Source organism: Schistocerca piceifrons, chromosome 5 (genome assembly GCF_021461385.2).
Source record: "Schistocerca piceifrons isolate TAMUIC-IGC-003096 chromosome 5, iqSchPice1.1, whole genome shotgun sequence".
Classification (NCBI taxonomy): Eukaryota; Metazoa; Arthropoda; class Insecta; order Orthoptera; family Acrididae; genus Schistocerca; species Schistocerca piceifrons.
The window spans coordinates 518964396-518987248 of record NC_060142.1 but is presented as its reverse complement, the minus strand read 5'-3'; the positions used below and the strand labels follow the sequence as shown (position 1 = coordinate 518987248).

The 22853-nt window shown below is 38.3% G+C and overlaps 1 protein-coding gene across 1 annotated transcript in view; it reads right to left on the bottom strand.

Moving 5' to 3' along the window:
- Positions 1–10840: 10840 nt before the first annotated feature.
- Positions 10841–22853, bottom strand: part of LOC124798251 (alpha-catulin) — a 170039-nt gene continuing 158026 nt past the window's right edge. The window contains exon 10 of the mRNA XM_047261572.1: positions 10841–11586. Coding sequence (XP_047117528.1) covers positions 11449–11586 — 138 coding nt within the window. The 3' untranslated portion in view covers positions 10841–11448. The remainder of the gene's footprint in view (positions 11587–22853) is intronic.

The window sequence follows — 22853 nt, the reverse complement described above, 5'->3', positions numbered from 1 at the left end:
GTATTCCACCCCAGTCTTTTTACTTCTCTCCTTTTCCACTAATCTCGACCCGTCTCTACCCTGTCCTCTGTCTAACCTCCAAAACTGCACTTAGCTGCCCCATCCTCCACCTCAGCCCTGAACACTCCCAGCAGCACTTTATGGTACCCCACCCTTATCCTGCTATCCCTCCCCCTCCCCACCCCACTTACTCCTTACACTCAACTTGTTGTCTCTCCCACAATGCCATGCTGCTTGCAGTCTGACTCCAGTTGTCAGAGACTGTGTTCATGTGTGTGAGAGTTGCATTTGTGCGAGCCTGTGTATGTTGTCTATTTTTGACAGAGGCCTTGTTGGCTGAAAGCTAACTTTCTGAGAGTCTTTTTGTTGTGCCTTTCTGTAACTCAGCATCTCCACTATATGGGGAGTAGCAACTATTATTTTCATTACACTATTACATTCCATCCTGGATTTTCCATTGTTTCCTTCAGAAAATACCTTGTTTAGTTCTTATTTAAGAGACAAAATGCAAAATGTTTCCCAAGAATACAAAGAGGAACATCACATTATCTTCATGAGGAGAAACTGACTGAGAGTCTCACAGTGTTCAATCATTTGTCCACTACTAGCCTTGCCTTACGTTAACAATCTGCCATTTTATTTGAATCTGAAGGCAGAGGTAATATCCTGTTTGTAGATGATACAAATTTTGCTCTGGAGCTGAGCAAAGAACCTTCAACAGAAAAAATAGCAAATGACATTTTTGTAGAAGTTATTGACTGGTTTTGCACAAATGGATTAGCTAGAAAGTTTCAAACATACAGCTAATTCAGTTCTGTAATGTCAAAAGTATCCCACCTCCTAGTAACTTAGTTTGTCATCAAGAAATAATAAAAGTGGCAGAAATTTCTAAGTTCTTAGGCGTGCAAAAAAAGTGAAAACTTAATTTGTAGAAATCATATAAAAGAACTGTTAAAACATTTAGATTCACCTACCTTTGCCATAAGAATAATTTGCAATTACAAGGATACAGATGCCAGTAAGTTAACACACTGTGCATATTTTCTTTTGCTGATGTCTTATGGGACAATATTCTGGTGTAACTCCTCACGCAGGCAAAAAGAAAGTAATTAGAATTACGTGTGGGGTTCACACATGTCATCTTGCAGGCAAATCTTTGAGAAACTGGGAATATAAACCACAACTTCACAGTACATTTATTTACTTATGAAATTTGCTATAAGCAATCTGTCTCAGTGTGAGAGAAACAGAAATATTTACAAGTGCAATATTAGAAGGAAAAATTATCTGTAATGCCTCTTGATGAATCTAATTTGGGAACAGAAAGATGTGAAATATGTGGCTACCTTTGACAATCAACCAGTGGGTATAAAATGTCTGACAGACAAAGCCTTTTCAAATAAAGAATAAAAATGTTTATCCTAAACTACTACTCCTGTACCATACAGGAATTCTTAAATAGAAATAACTATGCAAGAAGTAACATTTGGAATCTTGGTAACAGATATTCAACAGAGGAATGTCATGTTTCATCGATGTACACTGGCTATAAATTTGCAAAATTCTCACATAAGCAGGCTACTGTGGATATTAAGAGTTGAATCCTTTCTTGCATTCACTTAATCACACATCTTTGTCAACTAGATTTTGGATGTCAGACAGAACACACATTCACAACATAGATTCATAAGTAGCAAAACACACATTTACTGTGTAACAAACTTGCCTCATTGCCTTTATTTCACTAATATATCATGGGAAGAGGCTAAACTCAGTTCCACAAATAAAAATGCATAAATAATGTAAGCCTGTATGTAATAAATAACAAATTTTTTCTTTAAATTAGACACCAGGTACAATTTTGTCAAATAATTAATTGGCAACATGTTGAATGTGTCGTATGCTTGTTCAGCGTATGGCTACGACAAAACAATTCTGTTGTAATTCAAGATATGGATAACTACCCTGTACTTGTGCACATTAACAGTGGCAAATTTTGTGGACCCAAACATTTGTAGCACACAGCCAGTTAAGCTCTCTCATAGTATTAACAAATTTCCAAAACCTAAACTAAAGTTATTAATTCTCTTTCCCACAAGATATTATGTGCTGCATATTTACAATAAAAAATACTTTCTGCACGATCATACACATGGCTAGAGTAGATAACCAATGTGCAAGAATATTCATTCCCTGCACAGAGCACTGGTGGCAGGACTACCACAAATACAGAAGCTCAATGCTTAGTCATACTACACAATATGATTGTAATACCTTTTCATATACATACATCTCACATATATTTAAATATTTCAGTCAAGATTGCACATTTTCTTCTGCAAGACATGTCTGCCAAATTAAAATAGACATTTATATTTTAATGAATTCTCAACAGTATCCTGTTAAGTAAACAACATGGACTCTCCTAAAGAAAAGTAAATGAGTTACTTAAAGTAGAAAAGATGTGTGTGTTGAAGGATTCAAACAGTGAAATACATGTGGCATGTTCACAGCCCAAGGGGCATTTACAGTATATGAAATATATAACACTTCACATAGAGAAGCAGCACTATGGTGAGATAGTGATACACAGATGACAGCAAAGCTCAGAGAATTAATTCTGCTTAGAAGATGTACTAGATCTGTGCAAAGACTTCTACCAGTTGGGAAACCTCTGTCCTTGTTCGTAATGCTCTTTGATATACAGATGATAACCTTTCAATGTCAATTTTTTTTATACCATGTTTAATTATTATCCAGGCTGTTTCTTAAATGTATTAGAAGTTGTATTTGATGAGTACAACTACAATATATGTATAAAAATAAAATGAAACCAACATTAGCAAATGAAAATTTAAGTAGCTGCAATAAATGTTGTACACCTGGTACGGGTAATGAAACTTATTACAAGAAAGAATAAAACTGTCCATTTTAAATGGATATATTTTTTAGCTCTTTGCCTATGACTATATACAAAGTGTACAATAAAGTAAAAAATATACATAAATAATAACAACAGTAATAAATACATGGCTGAACATACAAAATACTAGAGTTTATTGGGGATACATACAGTTGATTCTGAGAGTTGAAAAAGTTTCCAGCATATTTACAGTTGACGACATTTATGGAACACAAATAGGGAACAGTACATATACATACATCACATGCATGGACAAATAAAAAATTACACCTATAGTAATGAGTATTGCTGTATCAAAATTCTACCCTGAGTTATACATGAGTACACAACAATATTGCACCAGTTCCACTGCTAACTCTTAATAAACCAATTGAAACATTTTCATAATTTTAGAATCTCCATGTATTCACCTTTGAGCATACATCCATATAAACTGTTCTCATAACAATGATAATTCTATCACAATATTTGCAAAATTTATAATGAGGATGTCATCCACAATCTGTGAGTATTACAATTAAGAACCTATGTGAGGAACTACCTTGCAAGAACTTAATATGCTAAATCTAAAAAAATTAATGGAAATTATTTTCCTTATTTGGCAAGTAGCTTGGTAAATGAAGGTAAATAAGTCATTCTATGTCAACCTACAGGTGATGAACTTATTTTAACCGAAATAAGAGTTTCATTATGACTACCCTCCTTCTGAAATAATGTGTCATATCAATCTCAGTTCATTGCAGTTCAAAGCATTTAAATACTGATTGGTCTAAACATAAACAGGATACTGAAGGCTAAAGAGAGAGGCACAGCCTGATATGCTAGTCAGAAAGGACAGCAATGTGACTCTGACTCCAGAGCACAATATTGAAAGTACACTGAAAGAATGGATGAAAGAAACAAATACCATATGGAAATAGCTAATTAATTGCATAAAAAGGAAGTAGAGAGAACATAAAGAAGGGGCAGTGGCAAAAGGAAGGAGAGGGAGGCAGTGAGAAAGAGAAGCAAACCTGCTAATGTTGAAGATAAACGCACACAATGTTACCGAATTTCATCAAATTCTCTGATACCATTGTTCTACTACTGAACCTTAAAGTTTGATATGGTATTCCTCCACTGAGTTAAACTTATCAATACAGTATGTACTCATCACCATAAACAATGCTGCAAACAAAGCACCAGCAGCTTCTTATGGTTTAGCCATTGTTTGTGACTGATCTTAATAAACATTAGTTCATCTGTAATTTACTAGGATAATGTACCTAACAAAATAAGGAGTATAATCAGATGAAAACAATAAGCAATATGCAATAAAAACAGCCACTGTTTCAGGAAGTTGAGCATTTTATTTCTATACACCAACACTCTGCATATTTTTAGGCCAAAAGATGACAACAATCTGCAGATAGCCGGTAGCGTTCTCGCGCACGGGGTCCCGGGTTCAATTCCCGGCGGGGTCAGGGATTTTCTCTGCCTCGTGATGACTGGGTGTTGTGTGTTCTTCATCATCATTGACGTACAATTCACCAAAGTGGCGTCAACTAAAAAGGACTTGCAATATGGTGGATGAACTTCCCCGCATGGGGGCTCCCGGCCAACAATGCCATACGATCATTTCAGTTCATTTTCATGGACATCAGTGTAGAACCAGGTGTCAAGCAAAGGCAATTTGATAACACTCTAGATGATGATATTACGCAGAGTAGCGGAATTTGCCTGGACTGAAATTTGGGCTATGGAATTTGATATTTATATACCAATGTACTATTTTGAAAAATGAATTAATTACTTTTTCCATGCAGTTTACTATTTCCTCTGATGATCAAAGTTAAAAAAGGTCTCAATTTCATACTGGTAACACTTCACTATTTCCGCTCAAACAACATACTCACTTTCTAAGAGTGTGCAGACTATATAATAATTTCTGACCTTATTATGAAAAGGATGGATTGCTACCCACCATATAGCGGAGATGCTTAGTCACAGACAGGCACAAGAAAAAGACTGTCAAACAAAAAGGCCTTCATCAGATTTAAACAAAGTATCCACACACACACACACACACACACACACACACACACACGCAAAAGCAGCTCTCATATTCATGACCACAGTCTCTGGCTGCCGAGTCTGTGCTTGAGCATGCATATGTGTGTTGTCTAACGCCAATGAAGGCCTTCTTGCCCAAAAGCTTTTGTTTGACGGTCTTTTTGTTGTGCCTACCTGTGACTCAGCATCTCCACTATATGGTGAGTAGCAGTCTAACCTTTTCAAAATATTGTCATTATTCCATCCTGGATTTTCCGTTGTTAAATTTCTGAGCTCGTAATTTTGAACATGATTTAAGCCAAGAAGTATTCATGATTATTAGAAGTCCCCAGCAGTTTAGAAGACTCTACAATGAGACTGATCATCATGCATTTGATGTTTTTAGTTATAGTGATCATACATTTGATGGCATTTTAGATAACGTCAGAACGGAAGAGAAAGCCAGGAGTGTAAGAGGTGATGAAGTTATGCAGTCTTAACAGTCCTTGAGCAAAACATCCATTCACTTACAAAGAAACCTCAATTATTCAAACTTTGGCATTGTTAAACCATAATAGCATGTATCATAGGGCACAGGTACAGACAAATCAAAATTTAGGCCTATTATGCATATGCTGTAAGGCTTCTCTAAGAAAGGAGAAGTAACTGTTTGAAGTTAGAAAGGATCTTTCCTCAGCTTGCTAAGTCAGTTACTTTGAAAGGGCAGCTATTAAATTAGCAGTTCATACATGCAAGAAATTAATTGAAAAATGTTGTGAGATGTTATCACAGGGAATTACTGATTCAGTCAGTACTATATTTTTTTGTACTCACGGCATATCAAAACTGGTGAACACTGCAAAAACAGCACTAAAACTATGGTGTTATCCAAATATACACAACAATAATAGTGCCACATGTACAAAAGTTCCTGCAATCAAGTTATAAAGTTGAAATTATATTCAGAAGAGCCAACTAAAACCAAGGTTTGCAAAAAAAATTTAAAAATCCAAAATGTTTAATACTGTCACAAGAGCATCAGAATAAAGTTGGGAGGATATATAAGCATGAAGAAGTGAATAACAAATTTCTGAAGTACAAATTTTCAAAAGGCTTTTTTTTTAATGTTCTGTTTTCAGTTGAATAAAAAACTATTCATATCATTTATAAATCCTAAAGTTTTATCAAAATTACACAAAAATATAAAGAAGAAAATCACTAAACAATAAAAACATTTATAATTCAGAAAACAACAAAGATATCTGGAATGTAATGATGGAAACAAGAAAGGAGAATTAAATTATAACAAAAAATATATCAAAACAAGGGTAGAATCATGTCTGGTTCACTGAAGTTAATCTGTAGAACTGCAACATAGTTCCAAAAAGTCCCACATACAGACACAACACCTAGAAAAAATAAAGCAGCAAACAAGAGCTCATTATGAGAACATTAATCTGGCTGTGTGGACAGTCTGTGTGCTGGGTGAATTAATCAATAGATAGCATGGAAGATTATTTAGAGATATAACGATGAGCTGATTTTACCTACAGTGTGCAAATATGGTCTCATTTTTACTCATGAAATACAGTGTTTAAGTCACAGAAAATTTAATCTCTGTCATCATCATTGTCCAAAATAACAGAATCAGTGGAACAATAAGTTTACTATTATCACTAACATTTTCATCTGATATCAATAACAGTAAGGGTAATGCGTAACCAAAATGTTTGTCGTTAAAGTAAAAGATGGACTAATTAACTATTTAAATGAACATAACCATCTCTGTAAACTGATAGAGGCGCAATACTAGTCATACTAGAATTACAAAGATTGTACTTGAGGCACTGAATATAACCGGCTGTATAAAGAATATGCTGCAGGTAATAAGAATATCTTATGTCTGCTAAATTAAGGATACTTGGTAACTCCCATAAATCTAATATCAGACTCTTTTTTTTCCTTTTTATTTATTTATTTATTTATTTATTTATTTTTTTAAAAGGAGTCGGTGATTCTTTAAATTGAGATGGTCAAATTAAGAGTTGTACCAATGCAAATATCAACATTTTTGTGATTAGTATGTCTTGCATTTACACTATTTGTAGCTATGGGCTTATTTTTTTGGGATACCGTAAACAAAAGAAGAAGAAATTTTTAAGTGAGAGAAATGAATCTCACTGTAAGGACCCATTTAAAAAGTTATACACAAAAAAATTGGGATCAAACAATACTCAGCTGCAGATGAATGACCAGCTGCACAAGGGCACACTAAACAATCTCGCAAATTTTTGAGTCTTCCTTGTTATAGTGTAAACAAGGCCCTATCCTCCCCCCTCCTCACCATCAACATGCACACTTACTTCTGCAAAAGAAGTATTTGTGAGTGTTGTGTGGTTTTTCTCATTCTTTAAAGTATGCTTATTTGTCACACAATTGACCAACAAATGACCAGTTGCCTGTCCTTGATTTTTATTCATTATTTCCTGGTTTGTTATTAGAAATGTTAGGTACAGAATCTTAACTATATCAACCAAACTGCAATCTACATTAAGAAAAGAAAAACATATCAATGCATACAATTATACATGAATATAATAGAGGGAAACATTCCACGTGGGAAAAATATATCTAAAAACAAAGATGATGTGACTTACCAAAAGAAAGCGCTGGCAGGTCGATAGACACACAAACAAACACAAACATACACACAAAATTTTAGCTTTCGCAACCAACGGTTGCTTCATCAGGAAAGAGGGAAGGAGAGGGAAAGACGGAAGGATGTGAGTTTTAAGGGAGAGGGTAAGGAGTCATTCCAATCCCGGGAGCGGAAAGACTCACCTTAGGGGGAAAAAAGGACGGACATACACTCGCGCACACACACACACACATATCCATCCACACATATACAGACGCAAGCAGATATATTCGAAGGCAAATTCCTGACGAAGCAACCGTTGGTTGCGAAAGCTTGAATTTTGTGTGTATGTTTGTGTTTGTTTGTGTGTCTATCGACCTGCCAGCGCTTTCTTTTGGTAAGTTACATCATCTTTGTTTTTAGACATAAAATTATACATATTTCCAAAACAGATTAAAAATGAATTAGGTTCCTTAAGAAAATTTTGTGTTAAAACACCAAGGTATTGCAATGAATTACATATTACAGATGAAAACCACTCATCAAAATCCAGAAGTACACTGATCTTTCATGTCCAGACACCCAGGATGTAACAGAAACATTGTGAACCTCATTTCCCTCTTGTTATGAAGAAATGGTGTAATATCTTAAATTTTTGTTCTGTCAATTTCATTACTTGAGTAAGAGAGAGTAGTTTTGATGCATACTCGGTACACAATGTGCTCAACCTGCAGAATGACTAAAATAACAATTTAAAACAATGGAAACACCAGGTAGGAATATCAACAATGTAGCAAAAGATAGATCGCTACCTACTGTAAAGACGACACATCAAGTTACAGACAGGGACAATTAAAATACACTTATGTAAAACTTTCAGCCACAGCCTTCATTAGTAAAGAGAGACACACGTCATTTACCACACAAGCAGGCACACCTCACACACATATGATCGCCAAGTCAAGCATCTCGGGCTTTGGTGGAGTTAGTGGCCGTGTGTGCATGAGGTGTGCCTGCTTGTGTGTATGAATGGTGTGTGTCTTCCTTTATTGATGAAGGCTGTGGCCAAAAGCTTTATATAATTGTCTTTTAATTGTGCCTGTCTGCAACTTGACGTGTCTTCTTTAAGGTAGGTAGCAATCTGTCTTTTCCTACATTCTTAAAATAATAATTTTCTCTTTTGTTACTACAGTTTTGTTAATCTTCATTGAGGACACACAAACTAATCATATACACAGTACTGTACATCTCCATAAACTATATTGCCACATTTTGGTCAGACAGAAAAAATATATGATATGAGATATGCAAGTCATTAATTTCTATGAAAGTAAATTAAATACCTATACCTAATAAGTTTTTTATTATTTGAAATGACAGGCCTAATCTGATTTACTAGTTTCTCATTCAGATGATGTAGGAAACAGTAGTTAATCATTTAAAGGGAAATTCCATAAAAAATATGATGCTAAGTATGAGTATTAACAGCTAACTAAATAAAAAATTTACATCCAATGAGAAACTGCAAACTCATAATGTTTCTGTTCCATTTGTATAGTTGTTAGTAAAAATTGTGTGTTTTCATTCCACTGTTGAATGTGTATGCCAGACTAGCAGATATGTCGAAATGTATTCAAAGAAATGGACATGCAGACAGATGTATATTTAGCTACCATTGATTACCCAACATTACGGCATGAAAAATAAGGATGCAACAGATAGAAGTAATGAATATAGAAACATGAGCATTGAGCCATGATAAAACTGCCAAACACAGCCATATGAACGAAAAGTGTGGTTAATACTATCCTGCAGATTTGTAATGAGGGGTGTGTTTGACAACACTACACAACTTACAGTAAAAATTGCAACATAAATTTTTCTTTTGAAGCCCTCATAATGCATTAGTTCACACAAAAGAGAATTTTTATCTATAAATTAATTATGATGCTGGTGGTGGTGGTAGTAATAATTATAGCAGTAGTGGATGCTCATATTCCTGAACTAATTCTGTTGGCAATAGCCTGTGTCTCTAAACAATTTGTATGTCAACACACTGTTATCTAGTGCACAACACTCACTCCTAAGCGCACAGCTGTTTATTGTCTTTAAGGCATCATGTTTATACTTCACTGGTCAGCTAATTACTGTTATGAATACCACAAGGGTACACAAGATTGTAGATGACTTCCTCACCTGATATGTAAAAACAATTTAATGCTGACACTGACAGCTTGCTACAGTTAAAGCTATTGTGGTTGTGTATAAATTGAGAAAAAATGTTTATAAATTCAAATAAATCTCCCACACAAAAATGTCATAGTTTGCAGGCACAGTTATAACTTTTGTCAGCTGATATTCACAGAGACACATGAAAATGCTTGGTTCCTCTCCATATCAGCACACAATATCAAATAACGAACAACAGCACCTTCACATCCTGCTGCTGCACAAGTGGAATGTTAAGAAGCTCATGCTTTCTTAAACCTAAAACAGCCTCTGCAAGGTATCATGTAGAAGTAATACTTAACATCATTGTCCATCATGTAACAGCCAGATGAACTAACATGCTTGTGAGACTACTTCATTTCCTCACAATGTTACTGGCTTTCCATTGTTATATAATGATTCACTGATCTTATTGCATTGCCTTACACTTGCAGTCTGACTAGCAAATGTGTGCTGGAGATCATTTATTGCTTTACTGCTAGTTTTCTTTTTCGTTTTGTCGCATACACAGGTAAGAGAAATACTGCAAAGGATGAAATGCACTCACATGAGTAATAAAGCATTACCACAAGGAGCACATTACTAGCTATAACGTATAAATACAATGCATATATATAATTGAATACTCATACAATAACTGGATTACAACAGTCTAAAAACAACTGTACAATTCACTTACAATTCAGTCAAATAACCTCACTGCACACTTTGTGAAGTTCCCTATAGCAATGTAAATCTCATTCAATGAAGACAAAACTCCTAGTCTTTTATTTTTCACTTAATGTTATTTGATGTTTAGGAACAGGTCACCACACCAAATATATGATGGTGTAGCACAATATACGATTAAACACTGGTCTAGTATAAAAATACATTTACAACATTTAAATAATAAGACATAATAATCACAGTTACAAACTATGTAATGGTCAACAGATAACACGGTGAAAATGAAACCTATTTATTGCAGGGATTCATTAACAATACTGAAATTTATAGAAGAGGAGACTTATCACAGATGACTCATGTAATTTGTACAAAAAAATTTCTTTCTACTGGGCAAAACGAACAACAAAGTAAGAACTCACACAGAAATTTCATTGGAGATTCCCTTAAAAGAACTAGAACTAGAGGTATGGGATACAGATAGGGATGGGCGTTGGGGGAAACAGAGAGGTACAGAGGGATTGCTTATCAAAAACATAAGCAAATGAAGTCATCCTTGCATAAAAAAGTATACAAGTTTCAGGGGTGATACCAATCACTATATCAAAGGCAGAGAGATAGTTTCTGCCTTTAATGGAAGATGTCAAATGCCAAAACCTGAGAATGTAACATATACATTTTTGTCTCTTATCATGATGTAAGCCCACAGAAACAAATGTTCTTCATAGTCTCATATGTTAGCAACATCTACTAGTGCTTGCCAAGAATTGGCAATTTGATAATATCAGCTGGCTTAGTATTTCATCTGAAGGAGCAGTGCTGGCAGCAGGCTCCAGTCTCAGCCTCTCTTATGTACTGCCTGCTGATTTCCTTGGCAGGCCGCAGCAGGGCCTCAGAACAAAAGGAAAGACACCCTGGTACGGCGCGCGTCGCCCTTGGCCCTTCGGGCCATCCCGAACTGTCAGATGGAGGGATCGGAGCCAGGGGCACCACCCATCTTGCCTCCCTCACCCCCAGCTCCGGCCCCTGTCCCATCCTCGTCGCGGAATGGAGACCCGGATGTGCCACGGGAAGACAGGCCTCGGAAATCCAAGTTGTACTGCAACAAGAAATGGTATCTTATGTACTTCTCCTCAAGCAAATGCAAAGACATCTCATTACATTAATCAAGTAATACCACATATATGCAGCATGAAAATATTTAAGGAATTGTAAAAGAGCAATTGTGACAGTTGGTCCAGGTTAAAAAACACTTTATGCTACTGCAACTACTTGCATGAATTTTAAGTAGTTTTTGCACAGTGTGTGTCAAGCAAATGTAAAGCATGAAAAAGATTAGAAGATATTAATGGCGAGAAACAGATTAAATTATAGCACGTCATTATTCCATATGATAGTTATTATGCTCAAAAACAGTCAATCTATAAATAGGGGTTAAGTAAGCCAAATATTAGTTACAGGATCCTGAAGAAACACTGTATCTACAGTCTCTGACAATGAGACATGCAATTTATCATCCTCCACAACTTTCATATGAAGAACGATATTTTTTTGTGTCTGCAATGAAATATACTGCCAATCACCTAATGAAAGGGTATGGAAACAACATAAATATGTTCTTCTTCTTAGGTATATACATCCTAATTGGCAACAAAGCACAGTAATCAATTTTCCTCTTAACTTCTTTCAACAAAACATTCACATATTTACTTGCATATGACAGCAGTGTGTTAGATTATCAGCATTCTCTGAAATTTTTTATTTGTTTTTCTATCTCCAACTTGACTGTCACATGAGACATCAGACCAATGATAGCAAAACGTGATTACCACATTTGTCACTGTGAACTTTTACAATATCCTTGTAGTGATGGAACTAAAAAGCTTGGAAAAACAATGTGTCATCTGCTAATGTAGAAATAAAAATGATATAGTGGCTCCATGTACGTGAGAATTGCAAGAAAAGATGTAGAAGTTGAACATTTAGTGAAAGGTGACAGTGAAATATTTTTCTTGAAGCTCTAGGGACAGAGTGAACATAGAAGAGCACTAATTTTGGAAAGAATGTTCTTCTTTGTTGAGGCTCATCCTCTGGGCAAAAGAGTTTTTTTTTTTTTTAGATTTCAGAGCACCAGTAGTCCACATGAGTATGATTTGCTCCACTTAACAGCAGAATTCACACATTATCATTCAAAATTTAAATACACTTGTTTGTCATATCCACAAATGTCTTCCTTTTCACTTCTGTCATCCCGCCAGAGTCCCACCTCCATATATTTATGCTTAATATATGTACTTTCATCTGTCAGTATCAAATATTATTCAGCAAGAGGTAAAGCTGCAATAACCTCAAATTTTGGGTTGAACACCACAGTGTTTTACTAGGCACAGTTCAATTATACACGGTATGCTATTGCTTTCCTATGACCTTTGAACTGACTTACCCAGATAGCGTTATGGGGATCAAGAGTTTAATATGGATTCAGAATCATGGAGCAAATTGGCATTTTTCACATGAACAAAAATTATCAGAGGTGAAAGAAGTGAAAAGTGACTAGGACTGAGTGGAGACTGAAGTGGAGATCTTTCGCACTTTATCACTGTCAAAAATTTTACATCTGCTGAACTTCAAAATGTCAAATTATACAAAAACAAGGATTATTCATATAAAATGAAAAATGTAATTTAAAATTATACAAGCAAGCATAACATTTTTGTTAGTTCTCAAAAGACAGCTCTTTAAACACTTAGAAACACTTAGGAGATTTATGCTACGTGACTAAACACGCACACACTTCAAGCAATAAGGGAAGATTTACACTAAACTTTTCACAGACATTAACACTAGTCACACATTATTAACACACACACACACACACACACACACACACACATACGACAACACAGAAGACAGCAAGCAATTACACAAACAAGCATGCACTGTGGGCCGTACATGTTGTTCTTGTGTCCTGTCACCTGGGAAGAGAAGAATAAGGGTTCCCAATGAAACGCATCATAGCCTGAGGACTCAGGAATCCAGGAATGTGATGATCAGCTAGTGCCCAGCTGCTGATTTCAACTCGCTGTGGCATGTACAGAGAAAACTGAAAAGTAAAACTCTTCACTAAAGTGCTTACAAATCTACATCCATTCAAACAAAAAGTTGTAGAAATTTCTTGAGACATTACATTATCTTACCTGCAAAACAAAATATACTGATATTAACTGTACAATATGTCCTAACTAACTTGTAATTACAGACTGAGATTTAATCAGTTAAAATAAGCTGGAACATCTTTCATTCATTTGCACTTCAAATGACGATGGTTCTGCACAGACTTTTAAGACAGTGACACTGCACCAGAAATCTGAATAATTTATGTCACGCACAACAGATGGCTGTAAATTACTTGTATATTTGAAACATTGTTTTACGTAAAATCTGATATGAGAGAGATTAGCACACTACACACTATGAAAGGAAGTAAGAAGAAATAGATATACAATAAAATGCGCACAAAGACACAGAAAGAATAGAAATAACAAGCATGTGTATAGTATACTGTGGAACATGGTAAATGTGGATAAAGGAAATGTTATTAGGTATCAAAGTAGGAGAAAGATGGTTAAACAAAGAAGAAGAAGAAGAAGAAGAAGAAGAAGAAGAAGAATCCAGTATAATAACTATGACTTAATAACCTAAGAAGAAAGATATGACATAGTATCAGTATTAATATGGTTAGAACATAAGAAAGCAGGTAGCATAAATTTGTAGGTTAGTAAAGGCAAACTTTTACTTTGTTAATCAGCCTGTGGAAACATTCAAAAAATGTTTGCACATGAGTGTAGTTCACTGCCTCTCTTGACAACTTCAGGCAAAAACAGTGTAGCCTCACTTGAAGAATTTCTTTGTAATGTCCATTTCAGACAGCACAGAATGTGAAACAAGTGCCAGGTGAATATGGGATATAATACCTTCACCATCTTTGGCTTTTGCACATTATGATCTGACATCTTCTGCACAGCCCTCTTCAGTTCAGTGTAACACAGAATTAGTGCAAGCTAACAAAACTTACGACACTGAATCTACTGATAAGGGAACCTCCCCATCGCACCCCCCTCAGATTTAGTTATAAGTTGGCACAGTGGACAGGCCTTGAAAAACTGAACACATATCAATCGAGAAAATAGGAAGAAGTTGTGTGGAACAGTGAAAAAAATTAGTAAAATATACAAACTGAGTAGTCCATGCGCAAGATATACAACATCAAGGGAATTGAGAGCTCAAGAGTGCCGTGGTCCCGTGGTTAGCGTGAGTAGCTACAAAATGAGATGTCCTTGGTTCAAGTCTTCCCTCAAGCGAAAATTTTACTTTCTTTATTTTCCCAAAGTTATGATCTGTCTGTTCGTTCACTGACGTCTCTGTTCACTGCAATAAGTTTAGTGTCTGTGTTTTGCAACCGCACCGCAAAACCGTGCGATTAGTAGACGAAAGGACGTGCCTCTCCCATGGGAACCGAAAACATTTGATTGCAAGGTCATAGGTCAACCGATTCCTCCACGGGAAAACACGTCTGATATATTCTATAAGACACTGGTGACGGCATGTGCGTCACATGACAGAAATATGTTGTCGACCCACCGAACTTGTACACTGGGCGAACGGGTAAAAAGATTCTTCTACCTTGCCCGATTTAGGTTTTCTTGTGGATGTGATAATCACTCCCAAAAAAGTGATGAAAACATAAGAGTTTGTCACATAAACTGAAAATAAAAAATTAAAGTTTTCACTCGAGGGAAGACTTCAACCTAGGACCTCTCGTTCCGTAGCTGCTCTCGCTAACCACGGGACCACGGCACTCCTTGACTCCCAGTGTCCTTGATGTTGCCTATCTTCACATGGACTACTCAGTTTGCATATTTTACTAATTTTTTTCATAGTTCCACACAACTTCTTCCTGTTTTCTCGATTGATCTGTGTTCAGTTTTTCAAGGCCTATCCACTGTGCCAACTTATAACTAAATCTGAGGGGGGTGTGATGGGGAGGTTCCCTTGTGAGTGTAATAACTGGATTACTACAATTCTTTTGTCCTACAAGATAAACAGAGCATGCAAGGAATTATATCTCAATATTCTCTTTTTTTCGTAACTCACATAATTTTACTTCTTTGGTTACAGGAGATACTGTAAGTCCAAATTAAAAAGAAACTGCCCCCTAAGTGTTGTTTCCTAAAGAAGTAATAAATATGTTTTATCTAGACTATGAAAACATTTCCTTGAGTCTGCATTTGTAACGATGTACATTGCCAAAGGTGTCCAGCTTGTCCCTAAAATAGTCTGCTAAGTACCCACTCTGTTTCTTCTGTGGTTGTCTCACTATAGCAAGATATACTAATAGAAGGCAATTGCCTTTACAAGACCTGACAATTATTTTGTTTTGATTATGCAGCCTACACACCTCTGTCAACACAATTATCAGCTACATTAGATGTGGAAAGTCTCGTTAGCCACCTGTATGTGAATTATGAAGACTTTTTATGAATATATGTCGTAGGAAAATTCTTGTTCAACGTAAATACTTTAATATTAAAGGAAACCACTCACCGAAAATCAGAAGCATTAAGCTGTTGATACACACACACACACAAAAGAAAGAAAACTTGCTAGTTTCTGGAGTTATCTTTTGACAAGTTAGTGTGAAATATGCAAACACACACACACACACACACACACACACACACACACACACACGCACACACACACACACACACACACACACATATTCATAAACATGCCTACTCTCATATATTGTGCTAGCTAGACAACCTCGCCGATACTGTTTTGCAGCATGTGGAGTGGTTGTGATGTGGGTAGTGTCAGGTGGGAGTGGGAGAGGGAGGCAGGGGGAGATACTGAAGGTGGGTGGCTAGCGGTCTGGAGGGAGGCAGCTAGTTGCTGGCTAGGAATTCAGAAGAGAGGTGTGGCAAGTACATGGGCTGCCACAACTGTAGAGGACAGTGCAAAGTGGCACATGATGAAGGTAAGATGGGGACATGAACTGGGAGATGGAAACAGGATGGAAGAAGGGGAAACTGTTGCCTGGAGGATGCAGGGACAGTGGGTCTCCTAAGACTGAGACCAGGACAATTGAGAGAGCAGAGGATTTCTTGTAAGGATAACTCTGATCTGCATAGTACAGAGAGGCTGGCGGTGGAAGGAAAAATCCAGATGACTCAGATTGTGAAGTAGCCATGGCTAGGTATTCAGGAAGGAAGGTGGCAGGTATGTGAACTGGCATGTCTGTATTGGCTGGTGGGAAGTGGCAAACACTGAAAGCAGTATGGGGTGAGAATTGGAACATCACATCCCAAGCCATCTGGATACTTCACTCTGCCACTAGCTTCTCTGAACTATGCTTATCCTTACAACACATTCTCCACTACTGTAATCACCCTGGTCTCAATCTTGGGTAACCCACTGTCATTGCAGCCTCCATCCAATGGTTTCCCCTTCTTCTGTCCCATCAACCCCTCCTAATTCAGGTCCACACATCGCCTTCAGTGTGTGACACTTTCCACTGAGCGCTACAGTCATGCCAGCTCATGTATCTGCCACCCCTCCCTCTACATTCCTAACCAGCAAACCAGCCATCCCCTCCAAGTCACCCACCACCCAGTCCCTAGCCCCTCTCCCACCCCACTCTCCCCTTACCCACCCTATCTAAAACTAGCCCACCACAACCAGTCCACCTACCACAAAATAGCATTGGCATGGTTAGTCTAGCTGGCACCATGCAGGAATATATATATGGTTATAATAGAGGGAAACATTCCGTGTAGGAAAAATATATCTAAAAACAAAGATGATGTGACTTACCAAATGAAAGTGCTGGCAGGTCGATAGACACACAAACATACACACAAAATTCAAGCTTTCACAACAAACTGTTGCCTCATCAGGAAAGAGGGAAGGAGAGGGAAAGACGAAAGGATGTGGGTTTTAAGGGAGAGGGTAAGGAGTCATTCCAATCCCGGGAGCGGAAAGACTTACCTTAGGGGGAAAAAGGACGGGTATACACTCGCACACACACACATATCCATCCACACATATACAGACACAAGCAGACATATTTAAAGACAAAGAGTTTGGGCAGAGATGTCAGTCGAGGCAGAAGTGCAGAGGCAAAGATGTTGTTGAATGACAGGTGACGTATGAGTGGCGGCAACTTGAAATTAGCGGAGATTGAGGCCTGGTGGATAACGGGAAGAGAGGATATATTGAAGAGCAAGTTCCCATCTCCGGAGTTCGGATAGGTTGGTGTTAGTGGGAAGTATCCAGATAACCTGGACGGTATAACACTGTGCCAAGATGTGCTGGCTGTGCACCAAGGCATGTTTAGCCACAGGGTGATCCTCATTACCAACAAACACTGTCTGCCTGTGTCCATTCGTGCGAATGGACAGTTTGTTGCTGGTCATTCCCACATAGAATGCGTCACAGTGTAGGCAGGTCAGTTGGTAGATCACGTGGGTGCTTTCACACGTGGCTCTGCCTTTGATCGTGTACACCTTCCGGGTTACAGGACTGGAGTAGGTGGTGGTGGGAGGGTGCATGGGACAGGTTTTACACCGGGGGCGGTTACAAGGGTAGGAGCCAGAGGGTAGGGAAGGTGGTTTGGGGATTTCATAGGGATGAACTAACAGGTTACGAAGGTTAGGTGGACGGCGGAAAGACACTCTTGGTGGAGTGGGGAGGATTTCATGAAGGATGGATCTCATTTCAGGGCAGGATTTGAGGAAGACGTATCCCTGCTGGAGAGCCACTTTCAGAATCTGATCCAGTCCCGGAAAGTATCCTGTCACAATTGGGGCACTTTTGTGGTTCTTCTGTGGGAGGTTCTGGGTTTGAGAGGATGAGGAAGTGGCTCTGGTTATTTGCTTCTGTACCAGGTCGGGAGGGTAGTTGCGGGATGCGAAAGCTGTTGTCAGGTTGTTGGTGCAATGCTTCAGGGATTCCGGACTGGAGCAGATTTGTTTGCCACGAAGACCTAGGCTGTAGGGAAGGGACCGTTTGATGTGGAATGGGTGGCAGCTGTCGTAATGGAGGTACTGTTGCTTGTTGGTGGGTTTGATGTGGACGGACGTGTGAAGCTGGTCATTGGACAGGTGGAGGTCAACATCAAGGAAAGTGGCATGGGATTTGGAGTAGGACCAGGTGAATCTGATGGAACCAAAGGAGTTGAGGTTGGAGAGGAAATTCTGGAGTTCTTCTTCACTGTGAGTCCAGATCATGAAGATGTCATCAATAAATCTGTACCAAACTTTGGGTTGGCAGGCCTGGGTAACCAAGAAGGTTTCCTCTAAGCGACCCATGAATAGGTTGGCGTACGAAGGGGCCATCCTGGTACCCATGGCTGTTCCCTTTAATTGTTGGTATGTCTGGCCTTCAGAAGTGAAGAAGTTGTGGGTCAGGATGAAGCTGGCTAAGGTAATGAGGAAAGAGGTTTTAGGTAGGGTGGCAGGTGATCGGCGTGAAAGAAAGTGCTCCATTGCAGCGAGGCCCTGGACGTGCGGGATATTTGTGTATAAGGAAGTGGCATCAATGGTTACAAGGATGGTTTCTGGGGGTAACGGATTGGGTAAGGATTCCAGGCGTTCGAGAAAGTGGTTTGTGTCTTCGATGAAGGATGGGAGACTGCATATAATGGGTTGAAGGTGTTGATCTACGTAGGCAGAGATACGTTCTGTGGGGGCTTGGTAACCAGCTACAATGGGGCGGCCGGGATGATTGGGTTTGTGAATTTTAGGTAGAAGGTAGGGGTGCGGGGTGTCGGTGGGGTCAGGAGGTTGATGGAGTCAGGTGAAAGGTTTTGTAGGGGGCCTAAGGTTCTGAGGATTCCTTGAAGCTCCGCCTGGACATCAGGAATGGGATTACCTTGGCAAACTTTGTATGTGGTGTTGTCTGAAAGCTGACGCAGTCCCTCAGCCACATACTCCCGACGATCAAGTACCATGGTCGTGGAACCCTTGTCCGCCGGAAGAATGATGATGGACCGGTCAGCCTTCAGATCACGGATAGCCTGGGCTTCAGCAGTGGAGATGTTGGGAGTAGGATTAAGGTTTTTTAAGAAGGATTGAGAGGCAAGGCTGGAAGGTTTGGAGAGGGTGATTTTGAGGAAGAGGAGGTGGGTCCTGCTGTACTCTAGCTCCTAGCTCATCAAAGGACAATTCCAAAAGCTACCACGTATTCTTTCTTTTACGTGTGCCAGTCAACAACTCAAAACTTCTGCTTTTCAGTGAGTGGTCTTCTTTTTTGTGTATTCATGGTGTCTCAGATCCTTTTGGATCAAATTGAAACAGGTGATAGAAGGTCCAGAACTGATTATATTGATACAGGGAACCAACTAACAGAAATGTATATTTTGTGTGTTATGAACATACACAGCATACACTGCATAACAATGACAATACTCATAGTAATTGTTCAAGTGATGACCGCTAGTCTAAAAGCATGTATTGCATTGGTGCATGCAGTTCTGCTGCACTCTTGCAAAGATCCCAGGTGTCTGTTGAGCACTGGAACAGGCAACAGGTGATAAACAGTGTACACCTCTGCCCACTAACCAGACACTGTGTGCAGAACTTAGCTCATAGCATGTGAGTCATATGAAGACCACATGCATCACATTGGTGCACACACATCACTGTCACTGGTGTCAGTAGTCCATTGCATCAGACAGCTGGTGAACAAGGTGAGGTGTGTTACTGTGTTCGTATGTTCGTCATGAGAGATAGCAGACATACATTTAATGTATGGTGTGGCAGGATGATGTTCCTGTAAAGCAAATAAATGTACAGAGGACACTTTCCTAACAGCTGTTATCCTAACAGGAAGAAGTTTATCTCTGTGGATATCAATTTGCAAGAGACAGTGACATTCACACCACAGAGAGCTGGCCAAAATCCCCACCAAAGACATATCTGAACATCAGATTTGAGTAGATGGTTTTGGATTGTCTGGCTGATCACCCAGCAATGAACACCTGTCAACTTGCTAGAGAAATGCACACTTCAAGGGATACAGTGTGGAGAGTATTTGTGGAACATGTATTATATCACTATCATAAAGGGCAGGTGCAAACACAGGGACCAACAGATTTTGAGCCCCGCATTCACTCCTGTCAATGGATTATCCACTGCATTGCTGCAGTGTCACACTTCATACAGTTTTTATTCGGAGTGTATACAACCCCAGAGATCCAGGAAAAACCTGGGAATTTTTTCATCCAGGAGAAAATTGGGAAAAACCCGGGAATTTTTTAGAATTCCGGGAATTTTTTGTTGTTTTAGTTTTCAGTTAAATTTTTGTAATTTTGACTGGTAAGAACCAATACTCTAAAAAAGGATATTACTGTATCCACCTACTGCAGAATAATACTTTAGCATTAAAACATAAATAAATAAATTAATTAATAAATGAAAATAAAACTTAAATTGCCAAGGAAATGCGCCATATACAATAACACAGTGCTCGTACAAGCGTCAGCCAACAGGAAAATATGTTAAAGGTTTTCGGAAGACTATGAAATATTTCATAACAACAAATTGCCTCCGATGAGCATGATGTCACAACTGTTTGTATTAGACTCCTTTAATCAGTTATGAGTGGGCTCATGTGCACACACACACAATTGAGTCGCATACGAGTAGTACCTTCGCCTGCTTCTGGCTACAGAAATGTGGCTGTTGGCTGTGTAGCAGCAGTAGCAGCAACCAACCAAACAGTACGCGGAAAAATTTTATTGTTGCGCCCAAGCCGCCAGATTCACGTGTGCACAGCAGGCCCGGATCTACTGGGGTGTGGAGACAAACCGGGTTATCTGAACCATGCGGAAATTTCAGGAGGAGGGGGAAAATTCATATTCTTGAGAGAAAAAAACCTTGTTACACAAAGCACCTAGCATCCAGCTCACGTCGGTCTATCGATCATTCATATGATTTTTTTAGCACGTTCTAAGTTGATTTCTGAGTGAATTACAAGTTGATTTTTGAATGCATGCATAGTGTACATAATGTCTCTGCCAGGGGAATTCTCGTCACATCTAGAAATAAACTTTCCTGCAGACAGAACAGGATGGGGCTATATGAGCTGAACAGAATAAAGCCGAACCGGTGAATGCCAACTACTTCTTGTTTATGTGGTTGATTTGGTTTGCGAATGTTCAGCATTGTTTTAATTACTACTGAAATCCATAGATTCAGACTACCAGAGTGGAAATGAATGACTAACAGGAATAACAGATAAGAAAGATTACAAGTCATCTTCTCAGTGTATCCAAGAAAGTGAAATGTTGACAGAAAAGTTTTGGCGAGATTGCTACACTAGACAGGGCTAGTTGTAGTCCCTGGCTAGCAGCTGCTTAAGTTCCATTCTGGGAGTAGCACAGAAAACACATTGTACAAACATGTAATAACGCCTAACCGGAGAATAATCGCTGGACAACTAAACCGGTGATTGTGGCAGGTTTAGTAAAGTTAACCAGAGAATGAGTTTTGACAGTGGTACGAATAGTTACAGAATTAGTGATGACAAGACTGTTTGTTAGAACAAGGAAGGAGAAGAAATGGGGGCATCACACAAATTATGGAAGAATATGATGATTCCAAATTTATATAAAAATTTCAGTCTACTACTTTTCGGTCTTGTGCATGAGAAACTGGAGCATATGAATGAAATGTGAAACTATTTCCTAATTAAAGCTTTTTGCTTGTAGTAGGCTAAATAGGTATTTTGGATTGGTACTTCGTGAATTATATTCTGTCGTATTATAAAAATGATCATTACTCCCAAAACAGTCTCACTTATTTGGTGTGTTCAATTTCTGCAATATTAGAAAGGCCTATTTTGTTTTATCCAGCACACAATGACAAAATAGATGTAATCAGATCAAGAAATCACACCAGAGTTGGGTACTATTTGTATTAACAGCTTTTTCAATATTAGACAATGACATTTCTATGTTTCATGTAGCGAAACTTTTGACAAACTTCGACAAGGTAACAGTTCTTTCACAGAAAGGAAACCACGTCATGTAAAGCTGTAGCAAGATTAGAGAGAAAAATAGCTAGGACCTAAGGATTGAAGAAATGTGTACTGTCATACCTGTCTCTTGTCTTTACTGGTTTCAGGTATCCTATATTTAGTTTTATGTCACACAGAAGAGCAAGTTTTTTGCTTATAGGCAATAAAGAGTCCAGATTTTCTGAAGAGTTCTTGTTCTCCTGGTTGCAACCAATCCTATCTAGTATTAACTGCAAGGTTTGTGTCTTACATTTCCTTGAAGATATATGTTGTATGTATCAGACT